This window comes from Augochlora pura, chromosome 10 (genome assembly GCF_028453695.1).
Source record: "Augochlora pura isolate Apur16 chromosome 10, APUR_v2.2.1, whole genome shotgun sequence".
NCBI lineage: Eukaryota > Metazoa > Arthropoda > Insecta > Hymenoptera > Halictidae > Augochlora > Augochlora pura.
Window position 1 is genome coordinate 4,710,867 of NC_135781.1, and position 26,076 is coordinate 4,736,942.

The following is a 26,076-nucleotide window of genomic DNA, read 5'->3' on the forward strand; positions in this document are numbered from 1 at the left end:
GATTTCGGGAAAGCTCGTAAGGTGAACTCCGGAGAACTCCGTGGAAGTCGACGTCGGAAAGCAGAAATTCAGGAACGCCATTGAAAGTATAAATATAACTTTATATAACATTGTCACAAAAATATTATAAATATTAAACATTCATTCTCATAAATAACATTAAGATATTCTTTTCGTTTCATTTTTGTTGAATGCCGGAAAAATAGAATCGAAGGCTGCACCAAAATACGCGCAATATTGTCTGAACCTTCAACGAGTGACACCTTGAATCACGCCCGCGGTTTAGAAGCTCAATGAATGCGTAATTTGATTCGACGGTATTCGACAATAATACTTTGGAACGGATCTGGCATTCGTCGATCTTCCTTGGTCGATCTGGGGATCATTCGAAGGGCTGACTGGCGATTCGGTGCACGGTGTAATAAACAGATTTCAACCCTCTGCGATCCCAGCTTGTCATTGGTCGTGCTTCGATTGGAATTCAAATTTATTCTATGGTAAATTATTCAATGGTAAATTCAGATTTACGATTAAATTTACTCTGTTGTATATTCAATTTAAAGAAGATCTGCTTTCAGAAACAATTTTATAAATTTCCAACGACTCGATTGTAAATCTGTGAATCTGCCACTCTGTAACTTTGTAAATCTGTAACTCTGTAACTTTGTGACTTTGTGACTCTGTAACTCTGTAATTCTGTAACTCTGTAATTCTGTAACTCTGTATTCTGTAACTCTGTAAATCTGCAAATCTGTAAATCTGAAAATCTGTAAATCTGTAAAACCGTAAACCTGTATACCTGTAAATCTGTGAATCTGTAAATCTTATAGTAAATCAGAGTGCACAGATTGTTCACGATTGTCCAAAGCGGAACGAAATAAAGTTGACTGCAGTTTTGAAACTAAAATAAGCAATCTGATAGGAAGCGACGGGTCGCGAAAGGGTTAAAACGATCGGTTAAGTGTCTTTTAAGTACTCGGATCATCTTTCCGCGGTGTCACTATAAAAATACAATTCGTTAAACAAATGATGTGCATCGACGGTACGTTATTTGTCATTCGTCGTTCTCGGTGGAATGAAACAGTTGCGGCAATAGCGCCGGGTACGAGGAAATCACATAAATTACACGACGATCAAATTAACTGTGGCACGCGCTGTCGCGTACACAGGATAAATAATTCTTTTCCTTTTCCTCCGTTTATACAGTTAACCGCTTCTGGACGCCCAATGTATGGCTGGAACATCGCGCGTCCGAACTCCTATACTTTCACCATAAAATTTTCTCGCGCGTTCGTTCTAACGTATCGCGAACACGAGTATCCTCTCCACCGCTCGGATCATTTAAACAGATGATACAAACAGCAAGAGATAAAGTAACGGAATGAACAGCTTCGACGCAATGGCTCTCAATGGTCCCTGGTTGCGAAACGTATGGCTGGGACGTTCCACAAACGAGAAACACGACCATCCGCTTCGGACTGTCTCCCAATGAACAGATGCGACCGAAAACGCGTGTACGCATTGCAGAAAGAAAGGTACCTCTCTCGAGCATAGATTCAAAGATTCTTCGAGGTTCTCGTCCGCAGATTCGAATTATTAATTGAATAACAACCGAAACCTTAAACTGCATATTTCTGCAAAAAATAAAAATTTCGTTGCCTCTCTTTCTGCATAAAGAGAGTCTCGAGCCTCCTCGTTCCGGTTGCATAATTCATTGCGACACGTTCCGCACGATACAGTTCACGACCAGCCCGAAGCATCGACGCGACAAAGTCGTTTTCAGAGGAACGGTGAATGTAGAATCATAGAATCTAGAATACGTGTTTTCTTAAGAGGCCGTTCCACTGAAACCGTCAATGACGGCCGGTCGAGAAACCTCACCGTAGAATTTCCTAATGGCTTCGTCTCGTCGACGTAAACGCGGCTGCCCGACGCAACGACGCGTTCGTTGCTTCTGTGGTATTACATTGGCAACGCTACCAAAAGTATTCTCAAGGTACAACAATCTAAACGGTTATTACAGCTGGTCCAGCAGCTGATAACGTTGCCGATACAGAGACTGCTTGGTGACTGGTCGAACGACCTGCGAGAATGGCAGGATAATGGAAAAACGTTCAAAGTAAAGTCACGCAAATTGTGTTCTCATATTCAGTAACTTCGCTTTCAAGTCAGCTTATTATATTATTGCAGCGAGCACCCTCTGAACTCGTACGTTCCTCAGAAATGGCGTGAAAGACTCTAGGATGATACTCTGCTTTGCATTCGCTTTATCTTTGTGTTATACATTAAATGATGTAATATTAATAAAGTTATACAGTTTAAAAGAGTACATCTTACAATGAAACCAGAGAGCTACCATGTTCACAATATAAAGTAGGTACGCTTTTCAATCTAAAATTGTACAGACCTTTAGATAAATACAAATTTTGCGTATCTTGTTTCATTTACAATGTGAAAGTCTAAAGTAGTACATCCTATGAATCCTATTACAGAGTCTGAGCAGGAACAATTAGTAAATTTCCATCCTGAGGAACGTCCGAGGGTTGCAAACCGGTAGGTAACGCTTTAAAGATCATCGAATCAGCAAACCGGCCTTCGCTCGAGAACACAAGAAGTATTTATATAAGCCGTGATTGTCGCTCGCAGGTTTCCACTTGTCACAAAGCAGCCTGCGCGTTCCCAGAAGCATCGTCCAACTATCATAGACTCGCAGTGGTTCTCGAGCATCCCACGTTTATCGGCTCTGATATCGCGAAACGATGCGCGAGTTCGACCCGCCGGGCCAGAAAGCGGCATTTCCCATAACATGCCATCTTCCTCGCCAACATGGCATGGTCGAACTCGCGTAAGGTTCGCGCGAGTTAACTACCGTATTGTCTCTGTGTCATTCGATCAGCAGTTTAAGGGCGCCCTGTGTTAAGAACGCGTTTGGACGACGCCGGCCAACATTCGCCGCTCGTCCAGCGGACGTCGGATAAAATCGTTAATAGAGCTCTACCATTTTGTTTAACAACGCGGACACGGGTCCGATAATATTTCATTTTACGGAACAATATTCGAGGGTATGCCATCGAGTAAGCAAACGCCGTCGCGAACGACTGCCTTTTGGAAGCTTTTTTGAGGTAGCAGCGGAGCGAAACGTTTCGGGAGCAAGAATCGTGTGTCGGGGGCCATCTTGGTTCCGTGGACCCTCGACCAATGGTAACGGCATCGTCGGTGAAGAACAGCTCGGGGGTCGCGTTTTACTTGTTCTGGACCAGATTCAGGAATTCCTCGCGGGTCTTCGGGTCGTCGCGGAACACGCCCAGCATCGTCGACGTCACCGTTTTGCTGTTGATCTTCTGCACGCCTCTCATTACCATGCACATGTGCCTGCAACAGATCTTCGAGTTCGTCATTTGTTTCTAAATAGTTGCATTTATTAGGGGAAATGTGCTTTTGCAGTTTCACTACTCTACAGCTGATAATCAGTTTTGCACCCCTCGCATGAAATAAATTAGGATAAAAATTCCACTGAACAAAATATTAATTCTAAACACCTCAATAATTCCATGGTTAATTCACTTATAAATCTCAGGAGACGTTAATCCTATATATTATCTTAAAGTTATTATTATTTTCATAAGAAAAGCAATAAGTTTTCAATGAACGTTTACTCGATTGATGTTGTGCCATTCAGATCAACTGACTATCAAACGTACATTAACGAGACATGAATAACGCATGGTCTTCTAAAGGAAAACCTCTCATTGACAGTCTCTCCGTAATCAGACGATTTGCATAGTTACGTGTAATCGAGTCTCTCCGTTAGAATGGGTAGCAATTAGTTGGCCACGCGTTAATAATGGTGTGTTATTAACATTTTTTTATCCAACAGGATCTAAGGCCAGAATACTGTTATCTGATCGGCGAGAGCAGAAGATTACAGTGTTCAAGGCGGGTACTGCGTGTCCGCTGTATCGTCGCGTGCCGTTACGGAGGGCAGGACGATTAGCATTAACGACACATTCATGTAATCGATCGCGTTATCGGGCCCTGCATTTTTAAGGCGTCGTCGTGGGACCGTTCCAAGGACTCCTGACGTCGTCGCGAGGTTTTCCCAGTAAACCAGTTCTTCGATGTCGGACACGAGCCGCTCGCAGATCGTGATTAGAACGATTACGCCGTCCAGTTACGGTATTTGATTTATCGCGGACGATATTAATGGTATTAATGGTATTAATGTTATTAATGGCATTCGATGGTGACGATAGCGCTCACACCCTATCGCGCGACCGACGAGCTGTGATCACGAGTGGCACGTGTATTTTCCACCATTCACGATTTCGTGCGAACATGCATACAGTCTTATTTAATGTTACCAAGAAATTCTGAGCCCTCAATATATTACTTAAAAGTTATTAATATTATTAAAAGACAAGGCATTGCCATCAAACTTCTGTTTCATACAGTCAATTGAGGCAACTTTTATTTTACATAAAAATCCATCATCTAATTTCAGAATTTAAATATTAAAATAATTATAGAAACAGAATAAATATAAATTTTCCTCGTCATTAGAAAATTATCAAAAACAAAGAGTTAATTATTTTATCTACGAGAAAAATTAAATGGTATGAGGTTACGAGTGGAAACACTATAGGAAACGAGATCTTCGAATGATCAAAGGCTGGTCAAGATGACAAATCGTGGAACAATGACGTCAAGGAATACTTGGTAGAATGATTGATACCAGTTCAGGTAATCCTCGTGATATCGCATAACGCGTTTCAAAACCCGTGGACATTGGAATTATTAAACGTTCCCGAGCTCGCTACCGAAGAACGTAACATTCCCTCCGCTAAGAGAATGCACTTTAATTCTTTGCCGAGAGATAGCACCTTATTAGCACAAGGTCGCATTCTTACATGCTATTAGTCCTTGCGAAAACTATTGCTCAAGTGTCGAGCGCGTAGGAACGAAACCGAGGGAGGCGCGAAATCGCGTTCATGATCGTTCGCCGCTCTCGTTTCAGACTCTTCTGGACAATCGATTGAACGAATTTGGGACGAGCCTTGGAGCCAATTGACAGCCGAAGAAATTCTCGTAATTATCAAATCACTTGTGAAAATTAAAGGGGAAGAATGTCAGGGATTTCTGAGGAAAACCTTTGACATATTGCTTCTTAAACGAGCTTTGGAGTAACGAGACTTTCTTTAATTTGTTAATTAGTTTCCTTGAGAACGACCATTATTTTAATAAATTTGAAAAATATTCAAGAAGATCGGTCGGATGTCTTCTTTTGTCCGAACATTACTGAAACATGTTTCAATGTCCATAACGTTATTAAAAAGTATACTATTGTACTTTTGGTACCCTGTAGAATCATCCTACGTGATTCGCACAGTTTTCACAGCTTCCCCGCAAGAAATGTTCAATAATATATTTTCCTTTCAATGTTAAAGGACAAAGATACCTACACTCCTTCGACGACAACGGCCACCCCCGCCGGTTGCACGGCTTTGGTCACCGCCACGGCGATCTGCTTGGTGAGCCGCTCCTGGACCTGGAGACGCCTGCTGAAGATCTCGACGATTCTGGAAAAAAAAAAGAAACAGCGAACAATGAGAACGTTAACGACGGCTATTACCGCGATTACGATCGATCGGGCGACGATTGGAAACGAGCGGCGCGTTGCGTGAAAGTGCTCGGCGTGCCTACGATCAGCAAGCGCCGTCGTATATCTTTTCTTCGCGCTTTATCAAGGCCGTGACCACCGCCGATGCAATTCGTTATCTCGGAGTTGTGAAACGCGGTATATCAGCTCGACTGGTGCGCTCGAGTCGCGGCCGTTCATTGGCAAAACTTTTCTGTCCGCTGTCATCGCCGCGGTACCGCTTTGGTACCGAGCAAAAATTGATTTCGCCTGATCTACTCTCGCGCGCGGTTCACGGCCGCCATGCTGAACTTTTATTCCGACGCAAATTAAATAACTATTCGCGCGAACCGATGCCGGCTGCGAGCGAAGCTCGCTTCGAATTTGTTTTCGATGTACAGCACTGTCTCCATAAAAGTTTCTGATTTTATTTTAAGAAGGATCTTGAATGAACGATCGAAAATGATGACCGTAATTGGCGAATGGAGATGAAGAAAATATAATTTTGCCATAGTAAGTAAATGTTCAAAATGTGCAGATATAATCGAATAACAAAGAAAACTTAGTTAAGGAAAAAATTTGTTGAAGAAGACTTCGTTTAATAAATGCCAAAAATTAATGCCTTTGTTGATTCCGACACGATTAAAAAATTGTTGACTTTGGAGTAAATTCACTAGCTTCTTCTGCCTAAAAATTACCATTGTTTCTTTATATTAGAAAAATAATTATTCTCTCCAAAAAAGATTATTCTCTCTAAAAAGAAATCTGAAGAAATTTACTATCATCTCTTAAAATATGACCGTGGTTCATTCTACGTCAATAAAATCACACTTAATGGGATTGTTTATAGCGTTATACCGAGAGTAAGGAGTCTAAAGGCACAATAGGGGAATTAAGAAAGTTTCGTACACGTGTAACGCAAGCGCGGCCGATCGAATAAGCATGGGCTGTAGATGGCAGTTCAATTAAAGGATTTAATTGCCCCGGCGAGGAGTAGCTGGGAGCAATTAATTTTCATTCCGTAGGAGGAGAGGATATCGGTCTTCTTAAACGTGTGGAAATCTTGACTCGAGATTTCACGAGAAATCTCGAGATTTAATTAGACCGGCCGCGACAGTCTCGAGCCCGCGAGTATTAATCCGGTCCCCCGGTGCAATAAAGTGCAGGACCACGGCTCGCGTTACCTGGCTAACTTGCTGAGCCCAAGGATCTTCTTGCAGGGCAGGTAACCGATCGAGACTTTTCCGTAGAACGGGACCAAATGGTGCTCGCACATCGAGAACATTTCGATATCCTTCACGACGACCATCTCGTCGTGGTCCTCGTCGAACACTGCGTCGTTTATCACCTCTGGAAAACGAAAAACACCATTGAATTAGAGTTAGTCGCAAAAGATTTATTGCAATTGGGTTGCGTTGTATAAAACGATTAGGAGATTCAATTGATGGTGGTTCGTTCTTGTGTATGAATAATGGATGAACGTGTGATTATCAGAGTTGGAGAAAAATAGATTTTTGAGATAGCTTGTACCCTTTTATGCAATCGAGAATTTGGTAAATAAACTTACTTTGAAATAATAGTTATATATGGATTTTAAAATTAAATTAGTCCACACGATGTTTAAATGGAAATAAACGAAGCCATAAAATATTTGGCGAGGCATTCACGAAATATCACTGCAAGTATAATTATGTAACAAAATTACTAATTAATAGCCCGAAGACCTTTCAACTTTGTGCAATTTTTAGTTATTTTTAAATTCACCTACACGATGTCTAAATGGAAATAAACGAAGCCATAAAATATCTCGCGGAATATCGAATAACGAAATATCGTCAAAAGTACAATTGTTTAACAGTGTTCCTAATTGGGAACTCGGGGACTGTAAGACGAGCCCGTTCTTGCATAAACGAACAGAGATAGCGGAGCAGTGTCGTTTAAATTGCTCCGCGAAAGAACATCCTCTCTGCGCGTGGGTTAAGGTCCTCGCGATCCTGTCTGTGATTTACTCGATATTGACCTACTTACTATAGCGTCGATACTAGCGTACCGGCGCGTACGTACGATTCGGCAGCACGTAGGTGTTAGTGGGTAGGTATAATGGAGGGTGCTCTCCACGGTTTCCACGGCAACCTTAACAAGAAACACCTTCACAATGACCGACAATGATGAAACGATCCGTAGCCCCGCGTTAATCAACTGTATATTTCCATACGTAACCGAGCCGGGATCGTGATAAAAAATTACCCAATGAATCCTTAATGCAACATGGTTTCCGTGTGGGTGGCGTACGTGTATTATACAATGGGTTCCCCGGCACGTAGTAACCGGTTCAGATGCTTTTCGTGAATCAAGATAGATCCTTCGAGGCTCTTAGATCTCCTTTGAGATTTTTCGGAAAGAAAATGCTCCCATTTTCTTGACTGCTTTATCTTGATTTAGTCTACACGTGTTTACTAATATTTGACGCGCGTGATGTACTTATCTCAAGCTAAAATACTTGAGATTGTTTATGCCATGGACCTTTGAACTTAGCCATGAAATAAATTCTTTTTATTTAAATATAAATTTTTAAATTAGGTACAAGAATAAGTTTTTAAATTCGACAATAAGTAAATGGAAGTCAATCAGTGCAATCACTTTTGCTAACTTTAAAATTGTGACAAATAAGGATATTGTCACGAACAATTTATTTGGTCTTTGGTGCTGTACCAACAGTATTGTCGTGGGCAGATTGCACGCTCGAGGAGAGATTAGAGCTCCTTCACAGCTAGCCAGTCAGGACAATTTCCTGTTGTCTATTTACCAGCTATCCGCGTCTGATACACAAAGGGAGCAGTTTAATTTTTCGATTCGGTGGCTCGGCGACGATCATCCTTTCATCGGGATTCGATTAACACTTTCAATTTGGCGCGTCACCGAAGCCGACAGACTTTTCGATTTCGTCATTGTTCAGCGGAGAGAGGTAATCGACGTCGCTGTTTCTCCGCCCGTTTCGCACAGAGTGGCTGAAATTAGGCTCTCAATGCGCCGGCCTTCTTCCTAATTATGGGGTTCTCTCGTTCGCAAAGAAAAAGCTTTTACAGAACGTCCGCCTACAGGCCGGCCAAAAATTCCGAGAGCACTGACCGTGTCTGCGAAAAGGGTTTAGTTAAATACGTGATTAACAACGAAGTCGAGGACGCTTGAGGAAAGTATGAATATCATTTAGGGTGTACGAAGAAAAAGACCTCGACCATTGATGGATACGATACCTCGAGATCCAGAGTCCAAAAATTTTTAAAGAATATTCAACAAACATTCATGTAATAATCGATGAAATAAATCTGGAGATTTGATTTTTTATTCTTCCTCTGCCTTTTATTATTTTCCAAACTAAATAATAATTTTGTTTATTTCAGCTCAGACTGTACGTTTATTTATTCTGTAAACTACAAGTCATAAGGGTGTAATGAGGATGTAATAAGTCCTTTTCGGTGAACTGTAGACTCTAAGAAAGCGTATCGATGTAAATGTGCGCATGTGTGCGCGAGGAAATCAGTTTCAGGGATTCGGATGCAAGGCAGAGCATTGCGACTATTGCGAGTCGTTAAAGCGTGAAGTCGTCGCGGTGAAGACTCGCGCGAAAGATCAAAAAGCGAGTTAAAGAGCGTGAAGCGTCGCGAGAGCGTGAAGAGACGCCCGGGAGATCAAAGAGCGGTCGAAGTTTCTTTTCGCGTCATTTTATTATTCCTTGTATCATCTTATGAAATGTTTTCGTTTTCCGTATCCGCGAAATGTTCTTACAATTCTAATGAAAAATATATTACATATTTTTATTTCTCGAGGACAAATTTTTTAAAGATTTAGTTGAACCATCAACCCTTTAAGGACGAATGTCGATACATTCACGTAATATCCTGTTGCAAAAGTTGCAGATATGTAATTAATTACACGTACGATGGGTACGATGACTTATTTAATTCATCGCGAAAGGTATTTAATATTTAAAAAATTGTATAATAATATTGTACAATCGAACATATTTATCTCAATAATAGATAACAAATTGTTAGTTATCATGACAACCAATTCGCAGACTACCGATCGGGAAAAAAAGCCAATTTATTATTAACTACCACTTGATCTGCTAAAATATTGCAATTTTTCCAACATTTCTGTTTCACGCGTTTTCTAATTTGCCAATAAACGTTGCCACGAAATTGGTGATAAATGCGAAATTTCTAAACGTTTTACGATCAGAAAAGGGTTCGCGACAGCATCGTGCGGCAACGTACGAACATTTCGAACGGAAGTTCTGCTTCGAGCTTATGGTCTGGACTAGGTCGGGGGAATGAAAGGCAAAGAGAAATCGTGAGAAGGGAATGGCTTCAGGCTGGTGGCATAGGGTGGTTAGGAGAGGGTGGACCGAGCTTTCTCTAGGAAAGTGCTCTCCGGTAGTCGTTTCAGATTCACTGGATCGAGTCGGGGCACCGTTAACCGGGCTTATCTCGAGGGCGGTTCCGCCGAAGCGAGGTAGGAGGACGGGGTGGGGGAGGGGAGGGGGGAGAGAGGGGTTAAGTCCAAGTGAATTAAAGTCTCTCCGCCACCTGTAGCTTGGTCGATGAATTTCTCGTGCGGACAGGGGTCGCGCCATTTATCAAAGACTACTTAAAACGATTGCGGACAACCGGCTCACGGAATCCCGCACGTAAACACGTCGTTTCTCTTAACTAAGTCGAGCGTGAGCTTCAATCTGATCAACGCCTGAATTACCGAGCTCTTAACAAGACCGATGCGCATTGTCTTATAGCGATAGCAGGATTCGATTTATTCAAAAATTTCTCCCAGAAACATTTATGTAACGTCAGAGATTGTAACAGAAAAAAATAAATTCAAGCATTTCGATCGGTTGTTCTAATATTAAAGGGACTCGAGTATGCGATCAAGATATTTTTCTTTCTGCAAAAAGTGAAATTTTTGTAAAATTTCTATGTTTTCCTGCCGAAGAAAATCTTTCGTAAAAATGAGAAGCGAATGGGGATAATCAATCTAATGGAACACCTACGCTCTTCTTTCTAAAAACATGAACCACCCCTTTCACCGTTCGTATTTCTCCACGATTTCAAAATAAAGGTGGTACGGTAAATACTGTTCTATTATTTCACGATTGTTTCAGGATTTACTTGACATTTTTTAATATACAAATTGTCAAAGTAAATACTTGTTCTTCGGCTGAGAAGGGATGAAATATGTTTAAACGTTCGAATAAAATAGGTACTTTTCAAATAGAAAATGGAACGGCAATTGAGACAGTAGATTATAAGTAGACAAAGCGTTTTAATTTATCGAGGAATTATAAAAATTAACAGAGATTTTATGAATCCGCGATTATTGTTGTCAATTGCCAAATAAACTTCCGAGTTAAGTCAGATATTTATGAATTAAGTAAAATACATGCAGCTACGGGTATCGTCGTGGAAGCTAGTTAAAATAGCGTAGATTCTTTCGGAAGAAGATGGCAGGCGATGTGAATAGCTAAGGGAATTTTAATCGAGCCGTGATACGGCACCGAGAGTCACTGGACGTCGAACAGGGAGGGCAATTAGAATCGTTAAGACGTAACGAAAGGAGGGAGAGAGAACAGTCGACTCGTTACGGACCTTGCCCGTGCGTCGCCATTTTGTTCGGCGGGCTTATAATTACTTCGGAACGGTGGCGGTCGTACTTAGTCGACGACAAATGGAAGGAAAAGGTGAAAGGTATTCTTCTCGGGCTGGCTCCACGTCCCTGAGACCCATTTATATCGTGAGCTTTGGCGTTCTCTTTTTTTCTCGATCGCGCTCTTTCTTTATTTCTCTCTCTCTCTTTATTTCTCTCTCTTTCTTTATCTCTCTCTCTTTCTCGGATCATCCTCTTTCTCGCCGAGTGACGGATCCTCGAGCCGGTTGAAGAGCAGAAGGGAAACGAAAAGTGCGCCACTTTCCTCGAGTGGGGTCTATACTACTCGCGGTTTCATATTTCATTCAACCTTATCCGCGGGGATGATTCGCTCGATCGACGCCTCTCGGTTCGTCGTTCGTAATCTCGACGCTAACCTTCCTTCTTGATTATCGCGTAAACGGTATCCATGCAGAACGCCAAGGCGACGTTATACGTCGGTGAAGAAGCGTAACAATACTCAATTTACGGCAGTTTTACAAGCTGACTCACGAGCGCCAAGGAATAATCGATCACACGTGATTACACGTAATTACGATTTACCGTAACTCGCGTAATTGGTGTCGCGTCTCCGGTGGCAACAGGTGCTTACGATACTCTCAATTATGTAAGCGTAACCACTCTTCTGCTTCGGGATCGTGTCAATTGTGATCACTGTTATCATCATTCTCGCAGTCTACCCTTGTTGAGCAAGGAAGAAGGTACCGACATGTGCTCAATATTAAACGAAGGAAACTATTCATAGTAATGATAACTGTTTGTAACTATTAATAGTTGTAATAACTAATAGTAACTATTAACAGCTAATTTATAACAATTAAAAACTTTTTGTAACTAGAAATAACTAATAACAACTTGTAATAGTCAGACTACTTGAAAGTGAAGATTATTAATTTAAATCGTCTCTCCACCCTCGACGCAACAATGAAAAAATCAACTAAAAATCCCGCAACCGCTCGAACAAAAATCCATCCCCTCACCGTTGCCGTGCTCGCCACACTCTACCCTTATCGAACGGAGAAAAATATGATACAAGAATGACGCACCTTCGACACTCTGATCGTAGCCTTTCGTGAAGAATAGCATAGCTTTCGCGGCACGTTCCGGGGTCTTCAGAAGGCCTTGCCGATCAGGATCTTCTCCCAGGGAGCTCAGGAGTAGCCTGTAACTCCGTGACATTTCCGGTAGCAGGGTCTCCCGCGTTGGCGGCCTGTGATCCAACTCCAGATCGTGATGGAACGTGCATTTCTCGTGGCCTGTAAAACGAGCAACGAAAAGGCTGAAGCATCCCGTGCATTTCTTTTCATTCCGAAAATTTCATCGGAGACGTATGGGTGGACAACGAATCTCATGGATTTATGGTATACATTTCTATATATATTCCCTTTAGTATTTTTGTCTATTTAAAAAATATTTATATATATCTATAGCATGGTCAAGGTGCTGTAAATGAGTAGACGAAATTTAAAACAGTGAAAGTGATTGAAAACATTTAAGATTATCTCGCGAAGAGTGTTATTATATTTTATTGGCCAGACTTGAAGGGTTAAACTCACTGGTCCTTCAAATTCGCGACGATTTCTTTTTGTAATTCATTTTGATTGTTCAATTTCAAAGCAGCCAGATCACGTTATTAACATTAGCAACGCTATCATCGTAAGCGATGACCCGCGATGACCGGAGATCTGTCTGCGTGTGGTAACGAAAATCATCGTTCCTTTTTTCCGTTTTTCCTTAGAAATACATAGCCGATACAGTCCTATTTTTATCATACACCGACCGTTTCTAAACAAACGCGGAAACCAGTGTTCAGAGATTGCAGCTGGAAAACTCGATAAAATTCGCGACGCGTTTGAAACAGTCCGGAAGCGATGGATTCTATCGTATTTTGCAATTATACCGATCACGATAACAGATGTTTTATAATCGTTTTAATTGCGTAACGATGCCGTTGAAATAATCATTTTTTAACTCTCGATTGTCTTTCAATGACGCGACAATTAATGATTTAGATGATCGATCGTATCGGTATTTTGACTTCGACGCAAAGAAGTTTTTTTTGTAACAGATGAAAGGGAGCTAAAGCCAAGTAGCTTATGGAAGCATGAATTTCCCCGTGAAACCTGTCCGCTAGTCACCAAAGGGTTTGCGAAGCAAACGTTCCTTTTCAGAGAAAATCTACGCGAACATCCTGCAGCAGAAAACGCGGATCAGTTGCAGCGACTTCCATCGATGTTTGGACGCTCTTTGAAAAGGAATAACTTGCCCAATATTGAACCAAACTATTTAGAGATTTTTGAGAAAACGGAGAGGATTAGTGTACTAAATAACGAGCGAATGAAAACGAACTTGCAACCTCATTAATAAAGTTATTTGATAATTGTAATTTGAGAGCTGTGACCAATTAATATTACTGAAAGAAAATAATCATTCACTGGTGCAGAAAAGGGGTGTCATTCCGCAAGAAATAGTTTTTAATAAAAGAAGTAAGTATATAAAAATATAATGTAAATAAAATATATTTTAAAATATACCGAAATGAAATATATATTATAATATATCAAATAAAATGTATAATCAAATAAACTATTATCTAACACAACTATCGAGCCCTCGACACGACTAGTATTATATTGTTTCAGAATAATACCAGGACTGGATTCATTTAAACTTTGTACACTTTATATTATAATACCAAAAATTATATCCTAATATATATCCAAATATTTCTAAAAAATGTTTACCTAAAAACCAGACATTCCAACTGGTTTGGTACTTCTAGCGTTAAAATAATATATATCAAGCATTGTTATTTCAAAAGTGGCCACAAGCATGGCAGTAATTATGAAATAACATATTATTCGAAATAACATTCCAAATCTCGATCTTCGAGCGACGATCGGTACGAATTAGAATACAAGTTCGATGGTCCGATTCGCAGCCGAACCTGTTGCATAACGATTAACGATGGGTTCCACAAACGTCACAGATTCCCGTCGCGTCACGGCGCAGCAAATAAGTCGCCGTCGCTTGTATAACGACAACGATCTCGATATCCGACGAAGACACGGAGCCTCGATCTAAACCGTGTTAACAGGCGTGAGAGACAGACTTCAGCAAAGATTTATTCGCGAGGATCGGGATCCAGGCTCGGGGAAACTGGCGCATTCACTGGGACGGCGAACAAAGTTAAGACATCGCTCGCTAATGAACCGTATCGCGTAATTCGATCGTGTTGCGACGTTCACGCCGCCAGGCTATCGAGGATTTCTGTTCTGCGTTTCGCCATGGACGCGCGGGACGCGAAACGATTAGCGATCGATTGTTGGAAAATTACGGCTCCCGCGATCTAAATTTCTGCCGGCTTGGAAACTACTCCCCGTCTTTGGATTTCATGAAAGCGTCGTTTAGAATATTATGTCTCAGCTGCGCGATGCTGCGATAATATATAAATCCGATATAACACACGCTTCTACGTGAAATAATAAACTGCGACATTTTTATCAATGGAATGTTTACGGAATTTCAATTCCGTTTCAGCTCCTTTATTCAGAGATTTGTTAGCATATCGTAGACCGTGTATCGGCACGGTTAGCGCAAGATGTGTATTAATTGGCTTGCGACTGCGTCCGACGCGGTGCATAAACGACGAAAAGAAAGGTCGAAATAGAATCTTGAAATGAAACAGAAAACAGTAATTAAGCGGAACAATTTATTTCCACTGAAACCCTGGCACTGGTAATTGTTGCAAGGAAAATATTCGATTAACTGTTAGAATATTATTCTCCTACGAATTTCCGTCGTAAACTCACAAACCCCGTAATCGACGAACAAAAGATTTAACAGATTCGTTCGAGCCTCGATAAAAATGTGGCAACATGATTTATCTAACCATTGTCCAGGGTTCGCGATCGTTCGAGGAAGCGGCCAACGAAATCGCGGAATGGAAATCGACGGAAAAATGAATCGGATCGTGACCGACGGTAGTCTGGAGGGGCGACGTATCCAGAACGGCGCCTGCAGGTGGGACCGACACAGGTGTGCCGGAATTTTCCCCGCGTTATCCACCGAAATAAAAGCAGAGGCGTTCTCCCACAGAAAGTCGATAGTCATGCTACGGCGACGATCGTACACGCATTCAGTGTGGGCATTACAGTTACGCGTTACACACAGGATCCTCGTAACTGTAACCCGACAGTTCCCAGGGTTTTTTTATCATTTTGAGATCAGCGGGCGGGATCGACCCGGAAACGAGAAACTATGGCGAGAGAGAACGAGAGTCGCGTCTCGAAAAACTTTGTCACGGGCCGCGGCCTGATCAATGATAGCGACCGCTTGCACGAGATTTCGTTAAAAAGGTCGGCCCCGAATGCCGTGCGCGCGCGATCGTTACTATTCGGCCGCGCGAGACCCTCTCGCGGGAACAATTAGGCGAACCGCGCGGACAAAACGTGGCGGAAACGTTCCGAGAGTCAGGTGGAAACGGGCCCGCCGATTATCGCTGGCATCGCCTGTCAGCGAACGTTTAATAAGTGGGAGACTCGCGATTTTGCGGAATTTTTGCGGCGCTGATTTCGTTCGCGAGCCAACCCCGACGCCCACCCTCGACGCCCGTAATTTCCTGATTAAAATGCCCTTTCGGCATTACCCTTTAACGCCTCGACATATCGCGTCGTTCATCTGGCTGACGAATTTATTTACCACAATCTCCTAATTTTATTCAGACTCGCGCGACACGCGAAAACGTGAAAGTAATCGATGCCGTCGTGCGGCTGCACTTTGCAACTTTAATTAAATTAAATGGAAGAAATTTAATCAATCACATTTTTATTTCCTCGAGCGTGATACTTTTTCACACCGATTCGGTAAAAAATTGATGCGAAAGTGTCGTTCGCGTCGTAAATCTTAGCTCCTCCATTAATGCAATAGTTGCATAAATTGGTTTTGTATGAATATACAAATTTATTTTATGTAATGTAATCATTCGGTGGAACGACCATTTCTCTGTTCGCAATTGACGATTTTAACTGGCTTCAGCAACATCCTCCACAGATACGAGAAAATTATTACGTGATAGTGGACGAACAACTTAGGAAACAATAGTGGTAGACCGAATAAAACGATCTCGTCTCAGTGGCTTCTCCGTACGATTACCAAGGGAAGATAATAGAAACGGAAAACCAATTAACCTCCATTCATCTGTCCACGAAAGTGTTCCCACACAAAGGCGAACTGCGTGTTATAAATCTCGTATTAACGGCATGCGACGAAAGCAACGTTTCTTTATCGTTCGTGTTATTTGCGAACTCGCTTTGCCGTCGAAACAACACCGATAAAGAGCCAGCAAATTTTTATGTGATTTTTGTGTGTCGCGTTAGTGTCTAATAGCACGGCGATCACGGTGTTCGCCGTCGAATGCCTCGGCGACGTCCTTGACCACTAAAAACCTTCTCTGATCATTTAAGAGGCCGACTCCGGGATGTCAAAAGGGACGAGCTCAAAGAGCCGAGCGTAAAGCACTTTTAGTATACGCATAATCTGTGATACCTGGGGTGGTGGACGTGCGAGGCGTCCTCGGTGTCCCCGGTACGTCCAGGTTGGTCTCCTCGACGCTCTCCGACCAGGAGATGGTGGTACTCAACGGGCCCGGCTTTTTGATCATCATCGCGCGGTCATTCTCGTCGTCGTAAAAGTTGTTATCCATGATCTTCGTGATCCCGTTCATGGCTGGTCGGGTGGTCCAAGCGGTTACCGCTCGCTTCTAAACCGACCAAGGGGGTTGTTCGACAACAAAACAGATACGCCCGCTGGCGAATATGGCTGTCGCGACGAGTGTCAACGTCGGCAAAAAAAAAAAAAGACGTGGCGATCTCGGAATTCGGGTGATATCGTTGACTCACGGAGTTAGCATAGTACACTGTAGGGCACTTTGTTTTTACCGAAAGCCTTGTCGTTTGTTTTACAGTTGCTGCGATCAGAACTTTTGCTAAGCATTTTTTCAAAGGTAAGCGAAATGCATTGCGCGTCTGTATTTTCTATGGTGGTCGAACATCGATAAGAATAGGATTTGATTCTAGATATTTTAATAACGTATGTAGTTTAGCAATTGTGTTCATGGAAATATTGTAATTCAAAATGGCCTGACTCTTCAACCCTTTGAAGCAATTTTTGTATTCTTAATTTTGATGCTAAACCTACCATGACCGTCGAAATGACCGCTATCTAATGATTTATTTTCTATAATGGTTAATTTATTTGGTAAAAGTTAATTTCCATGGAAAATTATTCGATCAATTTGTTAATGCTAAGATCGATTCAGTAAAAATTGTGAAATGTTTAAATGTATGCAATCTTCTTACTATTATAAAGCAACACGTGTTGGTCGCTTTTAATGGTCAGTAGATTTAACTAAGTGAATGGTACAATACACAAATATTAGTGTTCTACTACAATTATTGATGCAAAATCGATGACGATTTCAGCTCGATCTAGGATAGAAAAATATTTGCACAAATCTGCGCTTCAAGGCTGTAATATTTTCAGAAAACGCAAGTTACTGTCAAGGAAAACTATAGCAAATGTGGTGCCATTGGTTCGGATAATTAAGGATTTACTTTACTGTTATTGTAAAAATCAAATCACCACCTAGCACTAGAAGTTAAGATTCTCTGCACAGATAAAACTATGAATTGGTTCAATAGTGCTCAACAGTGCAAATTTTCATGGGAACTATAGCAAATAAATCACCGTATAAGAGTCCGTTTAACACGGTCGCTACCACAATTTTTCTTGTCAATTGTCTGGATCGTTAGAATATTTTATTAAATGCGTCACAACTACTTTATGAACAGACGAATAATGTAACAAAGAAAAGTTATGTATAAAATTACATTCTTAATTGTAACGCCAAGTACTATACGCTTAGAATTATTTGTAATATTGTTTATCAATTCCATTCAACAAACTTTTAATATAGTTTTAAAGACCATACTGAAACCAAATATCAATATTTATATTTGGGGTCGGAATGGACCCGAGCTCCGCTAAAATGACCTTCAAGAAATGGATATGACATGTACACATACCGACAAAAGTTAAGAAATCTGATATGCATATCCTTGGACGAAATAAATCTTCTAAATATAGAATAAAAATTTATATTATATCAACGAAAATATTAATTTTCTTCTCTTCGAATTTTATAATTTTGTATTTCTTTCCATTCTTTCTGTATGTTCTTTCATTTATCTTATACACTAATTAAAACGATACAAACGTTATATTATATTCTTCACTGTACTATATATTTTTAATTCAATAAAACATACATTTATTCCAGCATAAAATTTTACTCAAATATTAACGATATGTAAAATTTCTTAAAAATGTGACTAATATATATTGATTTATAACAATAACAAGATAGGATTTATTCAAACTTCCTACAATTTTTATTACAATATAAATAAAGTTCGTATAAAAATATCGAGCAGAACATTTTTATGGTATCAAGAACAATGAAAGAAAACTATCAGAAACCATTCAATTTGGCTGGTAATTCTAGCATTAACTATCGTCGGTAAGTATACGCGACCAGTGGTAGCGAAACGCATTAGACGTTCTCGACGGCAGAAAGCGTGTATTCGATCGTCCTCCCGTCGAAAATTCGTACATCAAAAACGGAGAGAGAGGAGTTGTCACAGTGATCACCGTCGCCCGTTTTCCATAAAACGATTTCGCGAAGCCGGCTATCTCAGCGCGCGCGGGATCGAGGAGATCCAGTCGGCTGTACGCGTGTAGATCGCCACGTGATCGATGACCGCGCGCGCGGCCACCGGCTCGATGATCCAGGGTAATCGGGGGGAGTACCAGCACGAGGCTGATGAAACTTACTCGTCAGTAGGTTCCGTACGGTCGGTTCACGTGCGCCCTGGCAGCGGAGCTCGGAAAAAATCGTCGGCCGCCCTCGGTAGATCTCTCTTCGTCACCAACTGAACGATCGACGTGTGCCGATCTAGCGCGGGGGCGGATACCGATCTAACGTGGTGCACCGGGTGGTGTCGCGAGGCGAGAAGAGGCGCGATTAAAGAGGAGAAAACGAGGAAAAACAGAGGCGACCCGTTCTCGGAAAATGAAGAAGGGCCGCGCGAAGTCGCTCGGCCGAGTGACGCAGTGTGACTGAACCGGCGCGCTGCGCGGCGAAACCGTGGCGAATGTCCCCTATATGATATGTCTCTTCCGTCTTCGTTTCTCTCTCCCTCCAGCTCTCTCTCTCTCTCTCTCTCTCTCTCTCTCTCTCTCTCTTTCTCCCGCTAACTCTCTCTCTCTCTCTCTCTCTCTCTCTCTCTCTCTATCTCTTTCTCTCTTTTTTTCTTTTTTTCTCTCCTTGCACCGTGCCACACTGCTTTTATATGTATATTGTTTTCGCGTTGATTCGTCGTCCGTTTTATCTAGGAACTTGACCACCGAACACGATCCACGAACAGCATGGATTCGCGACTGACCAGCCGGTCGCCGCCGTCTGATCGATATATATCGGCAGAATGCAAGCGCGGTGCACGGTGAGAGTGACACGGGAGAGCGAGGATCCGCGGCTCCCACTCTCCGTGATCCTCCCTGGATCCTCCCGCCACGGTGGACAGAGGGAAATACCCAGGTTTCGCTTGCGCAGAGATCGCTGGAACCGGGTTTTTCGAGTGCTGCTCGGAACTGCACGGATAGAATTGCAGGTTTTCTGGCTCGTCGATTCGTCGCCACCTTTTTGGCAGAAAACTGTCGGGAGTCTTCTTTTGACGGGTTCGGTGCAGATTTGGTACTATGGTAGGAGCGATAGCATGATTCTCTACGTATTTCTTAATTTGTAATTCACTTCGTTTTAGTGGTTTCTTGTTATTAGTCAACATCCCCGATTGCTGTTGCACTATTTTCTTCCAGTTGACTTCGCACTATCGTCACCGATTGCAACCGGAATTGGACTATCGACTAAAATAGTCTGAGTTGCACTATCGTCTCTCGATTGTATTTAAGATGGCACTGCTACTCCTAATTGCAACCGAAGTTGCATTATCGCACTATTGCTACATTATCACTCAACTGTAGTTGCACTATCGTTCCCCGATCGCAGGAGGGGCTGCGTTCCTACTCTAGAATTGCGTTATAGCACCCAAATCGCAGTTACACCTTCGCCTCCCGGTCGTTGCAGAGCAACCGACTTACAATTATAGTTTCAACTTGTGGTTACAAGAACGAAGATGTAGATAGACTGATTTTCCACGGTCAACTGAACGTCCGGGTCGAAATTGGAGTTCAAGTTTGGCGATAACGGTGGAGAGGTGGGGGCAACCGGGCCCTACTATCTGTGATCACAGGTTATTGCAGTGGTCATTTCTCTCGACGAGTTTGAATAAATAGAATCGTATTGTACTCGGAGCGATCGATCCATTTAGCAGATCCCTAACACGATTGTGCGCGCAGATAGCTTAGGCTCTCTTGCAGTCTTTTATCGTCCCATCTCTTCATCTCGCTCATCCGTCTTATCTCGGGAGCCGCGAAACACTACAAGACTTTTCCATTTGTGTGCACTTCTTCGGTCATCGTGCACGGGCCATTTACTTTGGCGCTAATATTGCACGATGATATTGCATAATATTATTGCCTAACAATATTTCTGTAATGAATAATCATTTTAGCACCGATTTGCGTACACTACAACAGCATACATTACAGTAACTATTTAAGAGTTCAAAAGCCATCTACGCGTCAGTCTACCTATTTCAAAATTCAAATAAACAATTATGCAAATTAACTGTAAACGAATAAATATGTCGCTAATAATGCGGAGCGCAGTTTTTATTATAAGTTGACAAGGATGACTATATAATTGTTGCTGTTTTTTTTTTTTTTTTTTAAGAAAATAGTTCTGCCCGAAGAATTTCGTTTAGTCATTCCGTGAGTCGATATAAGTGCTGCTATCTATTGTTTATTTATGAAGAAATCGACTACGTCGATTTATCGACCGGAAGATCGTATGATAAAGATGTGTTTGCGCTACGCAGCTCGCATTCAAAGAAAAGTGGACTTGCACTGGATTGGCTACTGAACCGCCAATTTGTATATTCATGTTTTCCACAAGGTGCAGTCCCGCGCTCGTCCGGTCGAATCGAACCCGTTTCGTTAAACGAGAGATCACGGATCGGTCAAGGCTGTTGCTTGTTAGACGTTTGTTAACAAAGATGCGAGTACTGTAATTGCGTTACAGCTAATTAACGACGAGGGAAAGAGGCGGACGAGCGATGGGAATCCTGGAGGAAAACTGGCGAAGCGTCTGCGAATAGAAATACGTATCGGAGGAGAGATTTCGCGCGTCAACACGAAAAGAGTACAGAAAAAACGGCTTCGCGGATCACGATCTACGTCATCCGTGATTTCCAAGAGACCGGTTCCTTGAGCAAGTGCTTCCCTTTTCCTTCTATTCGCAGGACCGTTTACCGCGGTCTCGTATACACCGGCGCTCCAGGTATGCGATGCGTGAGTCAAGCCTCGCCTTGGCGAGCACAGAAATCCCCGAATGAAGAATTATTAGTGGGCACCTTGATCACCCAGTTTAAATGATCGCGCTTCATGTCGCTACGATTACGAAACCGGTGCCTTTGTTCGAGCGTTGCAGTTTCACCGATTCCTCTACGAAAAGTACGCTACATTCGCGAATAGCAGACGAGATCGTTAACGAAACCGAAACTGACGAAAGTGAATCAAGGTCAGTGCAGCGAAATTCGATCGATTAAAACGATTCGAACGCGAAAGCAGTATCTATGTCAATTAGATTTCTAGTTCTCACCAATGACAAACTACAGATTTTGATCATAGTACGCGTCCGGAGATGTTCGAATAAATTCCGAATTAATTCATTGCGACGATCTCGATGGTCTCGGGATCCTTGAATCTTCGCGTAGGTGTGGAATTTCAAAAAGATTGTCACTGCGAGATCGCGCGTTATAGATCCCATGGGCACAGCGAGCGAGAAGTATGAATGCACAATGGTCGTTGTCTATTGATCGATGTTCATTCATTTGTGTGAAAGAAATCCGAGAAGCTGATGTTTTAAATGGAACTTTAGAATAATGGGGCGCAAAAAACTGTACACAGTATTTAATACATCTTCGAAAGCGAGAGAGAGGGGGGGGGGGGGGGAGAGACGCGAACACTCTCGCACAGCAGTGTCCCTGTAACTTAACCACGTAACGCGATATTGATATTCCATTATAAGTGCTGTTGTTACAAGTAATTAGTATGCGCTAACAATAATTAAAGGTATGATGGCGGCGTTCAACTGGCCATTCGCTGTTTCAGTAATTAAGTTTAAACGTCGATAAGGCTATCGTGATATTCCGCCGGGGCTATTAGACGAGACAAGGGCCTCGAAGGTAGGTTCCAGTGATTCGAGTTAACGGCACACTTATGCCTGCACGGTTAATAGCTTCGAAAATCGTTCGCATGCCGTCGACACTTTTTATCTTCGATCTCGACGAATCGACGCGATAAAACGATCGCAATGAAAATCGCTCGCCGATTAAACGATCGCAATCTCTGCGAAAAATAATCGAACTCCGGATTTTTGATACGCGACATCTTCCTAAGGCGTCTCATTGAAATTGGATATTTCTTTTGTTAACTAGAATATTCGGTTCTCATAGAAATAAAAATTTTACAATAATGTTTACTTTGCCTTAAAAAGACTTGAATTAATATCTGAGAGGTCGGTAATGTAAAATGTACTAATCAATTACTTTCTCCGTTAAAAAATCTCGTACATTGCATGAAGATGAATTCTCTGTGCATTTATGTAATAAACTTGTGCTGCATGTGCTACTATTAAATGAAACAGACGAGCGACTAAAATAAATCATCGTTTCACAGTCTAAAATTTATATTTTTTGTGAACTATAAAAATCTGACACGGGAAGGCTAGATTGTTTTATAACACTTGCCGCATCCAGCATCGCGACAAAAAGAAATCCTCTTCGAAAAAAAAAAGACCGTCATAGAAACTATCAACCGTCCACCCCACCGATTGTTGTTCGAGACGCGCTACGCGGGGAGGTACACGGACAGGCGTTGTGACTGCGAGTGCACTTCATAGTTAATGTTTTTCTTTCTGAAAACAAAAAAGAGAAAAAGAAACAGGTCGCAGCAGGAAGGTGCGGTGAATTAGAGCGGCGAGGTCCACGCTCGTATTTCCAAGTCGCACTACTGAAACTCGTCCGAGTTCAGCTGACCTTCACTACTTGCTGCAATCGATAACGAGCAGTAGCCGAAGGCCCGTGGGGATACCGGTCCGATAATTATCGATCGCGTCTGGCCACGTGTCCGCGCGAGACAATGAGCGATCTATAACACCGGGGGACCGATAGATCCGTGAGAGAATACCCGTCCGTCTCTCCCTGGTGTGCGGTTATTTAAACGCGGCCAGGCACGGCGCAGCCGACTTAACAAACCGATGGTTTTTGCCGTAGACCGGGGCTCCCGGCTGAAAACGAGGATGAAAAACCGAAGGAAAGGCAGCGGCCAGCCGGTCGCGCGTAGAAAATCATGCTGTACGTATATATTGGTGAAGAATTCTCGAGGTCGTTCTCACGTAACAACACGGCAGACCGATCCAATGCCACGAGACGAGAGCTAGTGACGACCGGGGATCAAGATCTACCCCGAATCGTAACGTAACGCGCGTTTCCTTTCTTCTACCGTGGCCATGGAACCGATAAATCCTTCCGCGTACCGCTGGTCGCCGATCGGCAATTAAAACCGTGACTGTTTCCATGACGGATTTCTATTGAACCGATTCGTTTGGCTTTGTCAGGCCAAAGTTGGGTCCATTTGGACCCGTACGAACAGACGATCACAATTACTGATTGTGAAAAAGATATTATATGTTGCTACGTGTATACGATGTATGTATATTGCATGTATATGTTCTCTACGATAAGCGATAAAATACTTCTGAACGTAATTAGACGTTTAACAATGAAATTTATGAACAAGAGGAATGGATGTTCTGAAACAAAATCAAATGTAAGCATGAAAATGATTTTTGTACTAAAAACACGGTAAACGTAGATTGCCTGAGCAGTCGGTGGCCTAGGGAAGGGGTTCAATTTATTTTTATGGAAATTATTCTCACTATAAGAGACTGGTTAACTTATAAGGAACTAATCTGCCATTTGTATTCATCCATTGTTTCGATCTAACTGTTGATGTTCGCATTCAACGATGCCCGCATATCCAATGCAGATAGCTATATGTATATCTATATTTGATATGTATATTTTAGCCGCGCAAGTATTATCATTCATAGATCAATGTCATTCATTTTATAGTCAAATGAAAGCTCAATAAAGAAACTAGTCTGAATATTACAGGATGTGGAATAATGATTTTGATGGTTTTATAAATTTCTTGTTGTGACACTGGAAATCCAACACAGTTCTTTGCTCTCTATCATGTGTTTTACCCCATAAGAGGACACTTGATATTTGTCACTCTAGCTTCAGTATTTTACTCTATATAGATATTCGATATCGTTCCCTAATATCGTTTCGTTGATATTCTATATGATTGGCATATCAATCTACGTGAAATACGATGCGCTTAAAAAAGAAATGGCAATGGATATGGAAAGGCGCGACACGGAAATCTATACGTTTCTGGTTTGACGAGCGAAAAAAATTAGGATCGAGATTATCACGGTTATCTGCTCCGTTATATTTGATTCCATACACCGCGATTCATATATGAAAATCGCTCGATCTCTGAACAAATAATTGATAATCCTGGTGTCGTGTCAATATTTGACGATTCGTTTAAGGAAGAACAAACTGTATTCGCAAAACTTTAACGGATGTGGCATTGTTAGAACTAGAAAAGAAAATCAACAAATACAGGAAAGTAGACAAAGAAATTTTTACAGATCTGATAGTAATGAGAAAAATGATATTGATTTAGTAATAATGAGAATACGAAAAATATATTTACCATTATTCAGTCTGTGCAGGTTCTCTGTGTACTTGGACATCTATGATACCTTACAGAAGTGTAACTAGAACTAAAACGAATCCTACAGTTATGCGAACGATGATAGTAATCAGCAACAAGTTCTCTTTAAAGAGAAAGAACGTACTAAGCTCGGTTTCAGTCAACAGATTTATATATCTAGTGAGTAAGGCCGGAAAACGTTTGGAAAACCCCCTTTACTTCTACCATGCTCAATTTGTCACCACGGTTTAGATCGGCTGCGTCCTTACTGCAATACCTATGTAACCAGAAGCAATTACTGTCTTACTGTGATTGGGGGATAAAAAAAAGTAATAATTGAATGTTATCACCGACGCATTAAATCGTAAATGGACTGCGGATCTTTATGTCAGATCAAAATTTTCTGATGCAGCCATGGACAGCTTCAGTAAAATATGGAAATTCGTTTTAACTGTTAATACCTTGAAAATAATATGACATTAACTAATGAAATCCGCAATCTAATCACGAGTAGGAACTTCATCGAGAAGGACACTCCAGATGGAGTTCATCATTTGATTCTATTTATGGAAAATGATCCACTAAATATTCATGAACTTATGTATGAATATTTAAAGGAATTGCATGCACATTAGATAAATTAGCGATCCTTATTGTTTTTAACTTCGCAAAATAGAAAAGGTAAAATAAACTTTTCTGTAACGCTGTTAATG

General features: G+C 41.7%; 1 protein-coding gene across 2 annotated transcripts; it reads right to left on the reverse strand.

The window, feature by feature from the left end:
- Positions 1 to 80: 80 nt before the first annotated feature.
- LOC144476046 (GTP cyclohydrolase 1) lies at positions 81 to 25,491 on the reverse strand. Of its 2 annotated transcripts, XM_078192601.1 has the most exons (6): positions 19,229 to 20,505; positions 16,883 to 17,096; positions 12,382 to 12,591; positions 6,820 to 6,985; positions 5,460 to 5,576; positions 2,409 to 3,372 (listed from the first exon to the last, which is right to left on the reverse strand). In XM_078192601.1, the coding sequence occupies exons 2-6, from the start codon at positions 17,058 to 17,060 to the stop codon at positions 3,243 to 3,245; spliced, it is 801 nt and encodes a 266-aa protein (XP_078048727.1). In that variant the 5' UTR covers positions 17,061 to 17,096; positions 19,229 to 20,505; the 3' UTR covers positions 2,409 to 3,242. The 2 variants fall into 2 exon arrangements, with proteins under 2 accessions (XP_078048728.1, XP_078048727.1); XM_078192602.1 differs by lacking the exons at positions 16,883 to 17,096; positions 19,229 to 20,505 and adding an exon at positions 25,364 to 25,491 and having other exon boundaries at positions 81 to 3,372.
- Positions 25,492 to 26,076: the final 585 nt, after the last annotated feature.

Coding starts and splice junctions, on each gene's coding strand:
- LOC144476046 (XM_078192601.1), bottom strand. CDS start 17,060: ATGAACGGGATCACGAAGATCATGGATAACAACTTTTACGACGACGAG. Junction 6,986..12,381: donor CTACGATCAGAGTGTCGAAG/GTGCGTCATTCT, acceptor TTCGTTTTCCAG/AGGTGATAAACGACGCAGTG. Junction 3,373..5,459: donor GCCGTTGTCGTCGAAGGAGT/GTAGGTATCTTT, acceptor GATCTGTTGCAG/GCACATGTGCATGGTAATGA.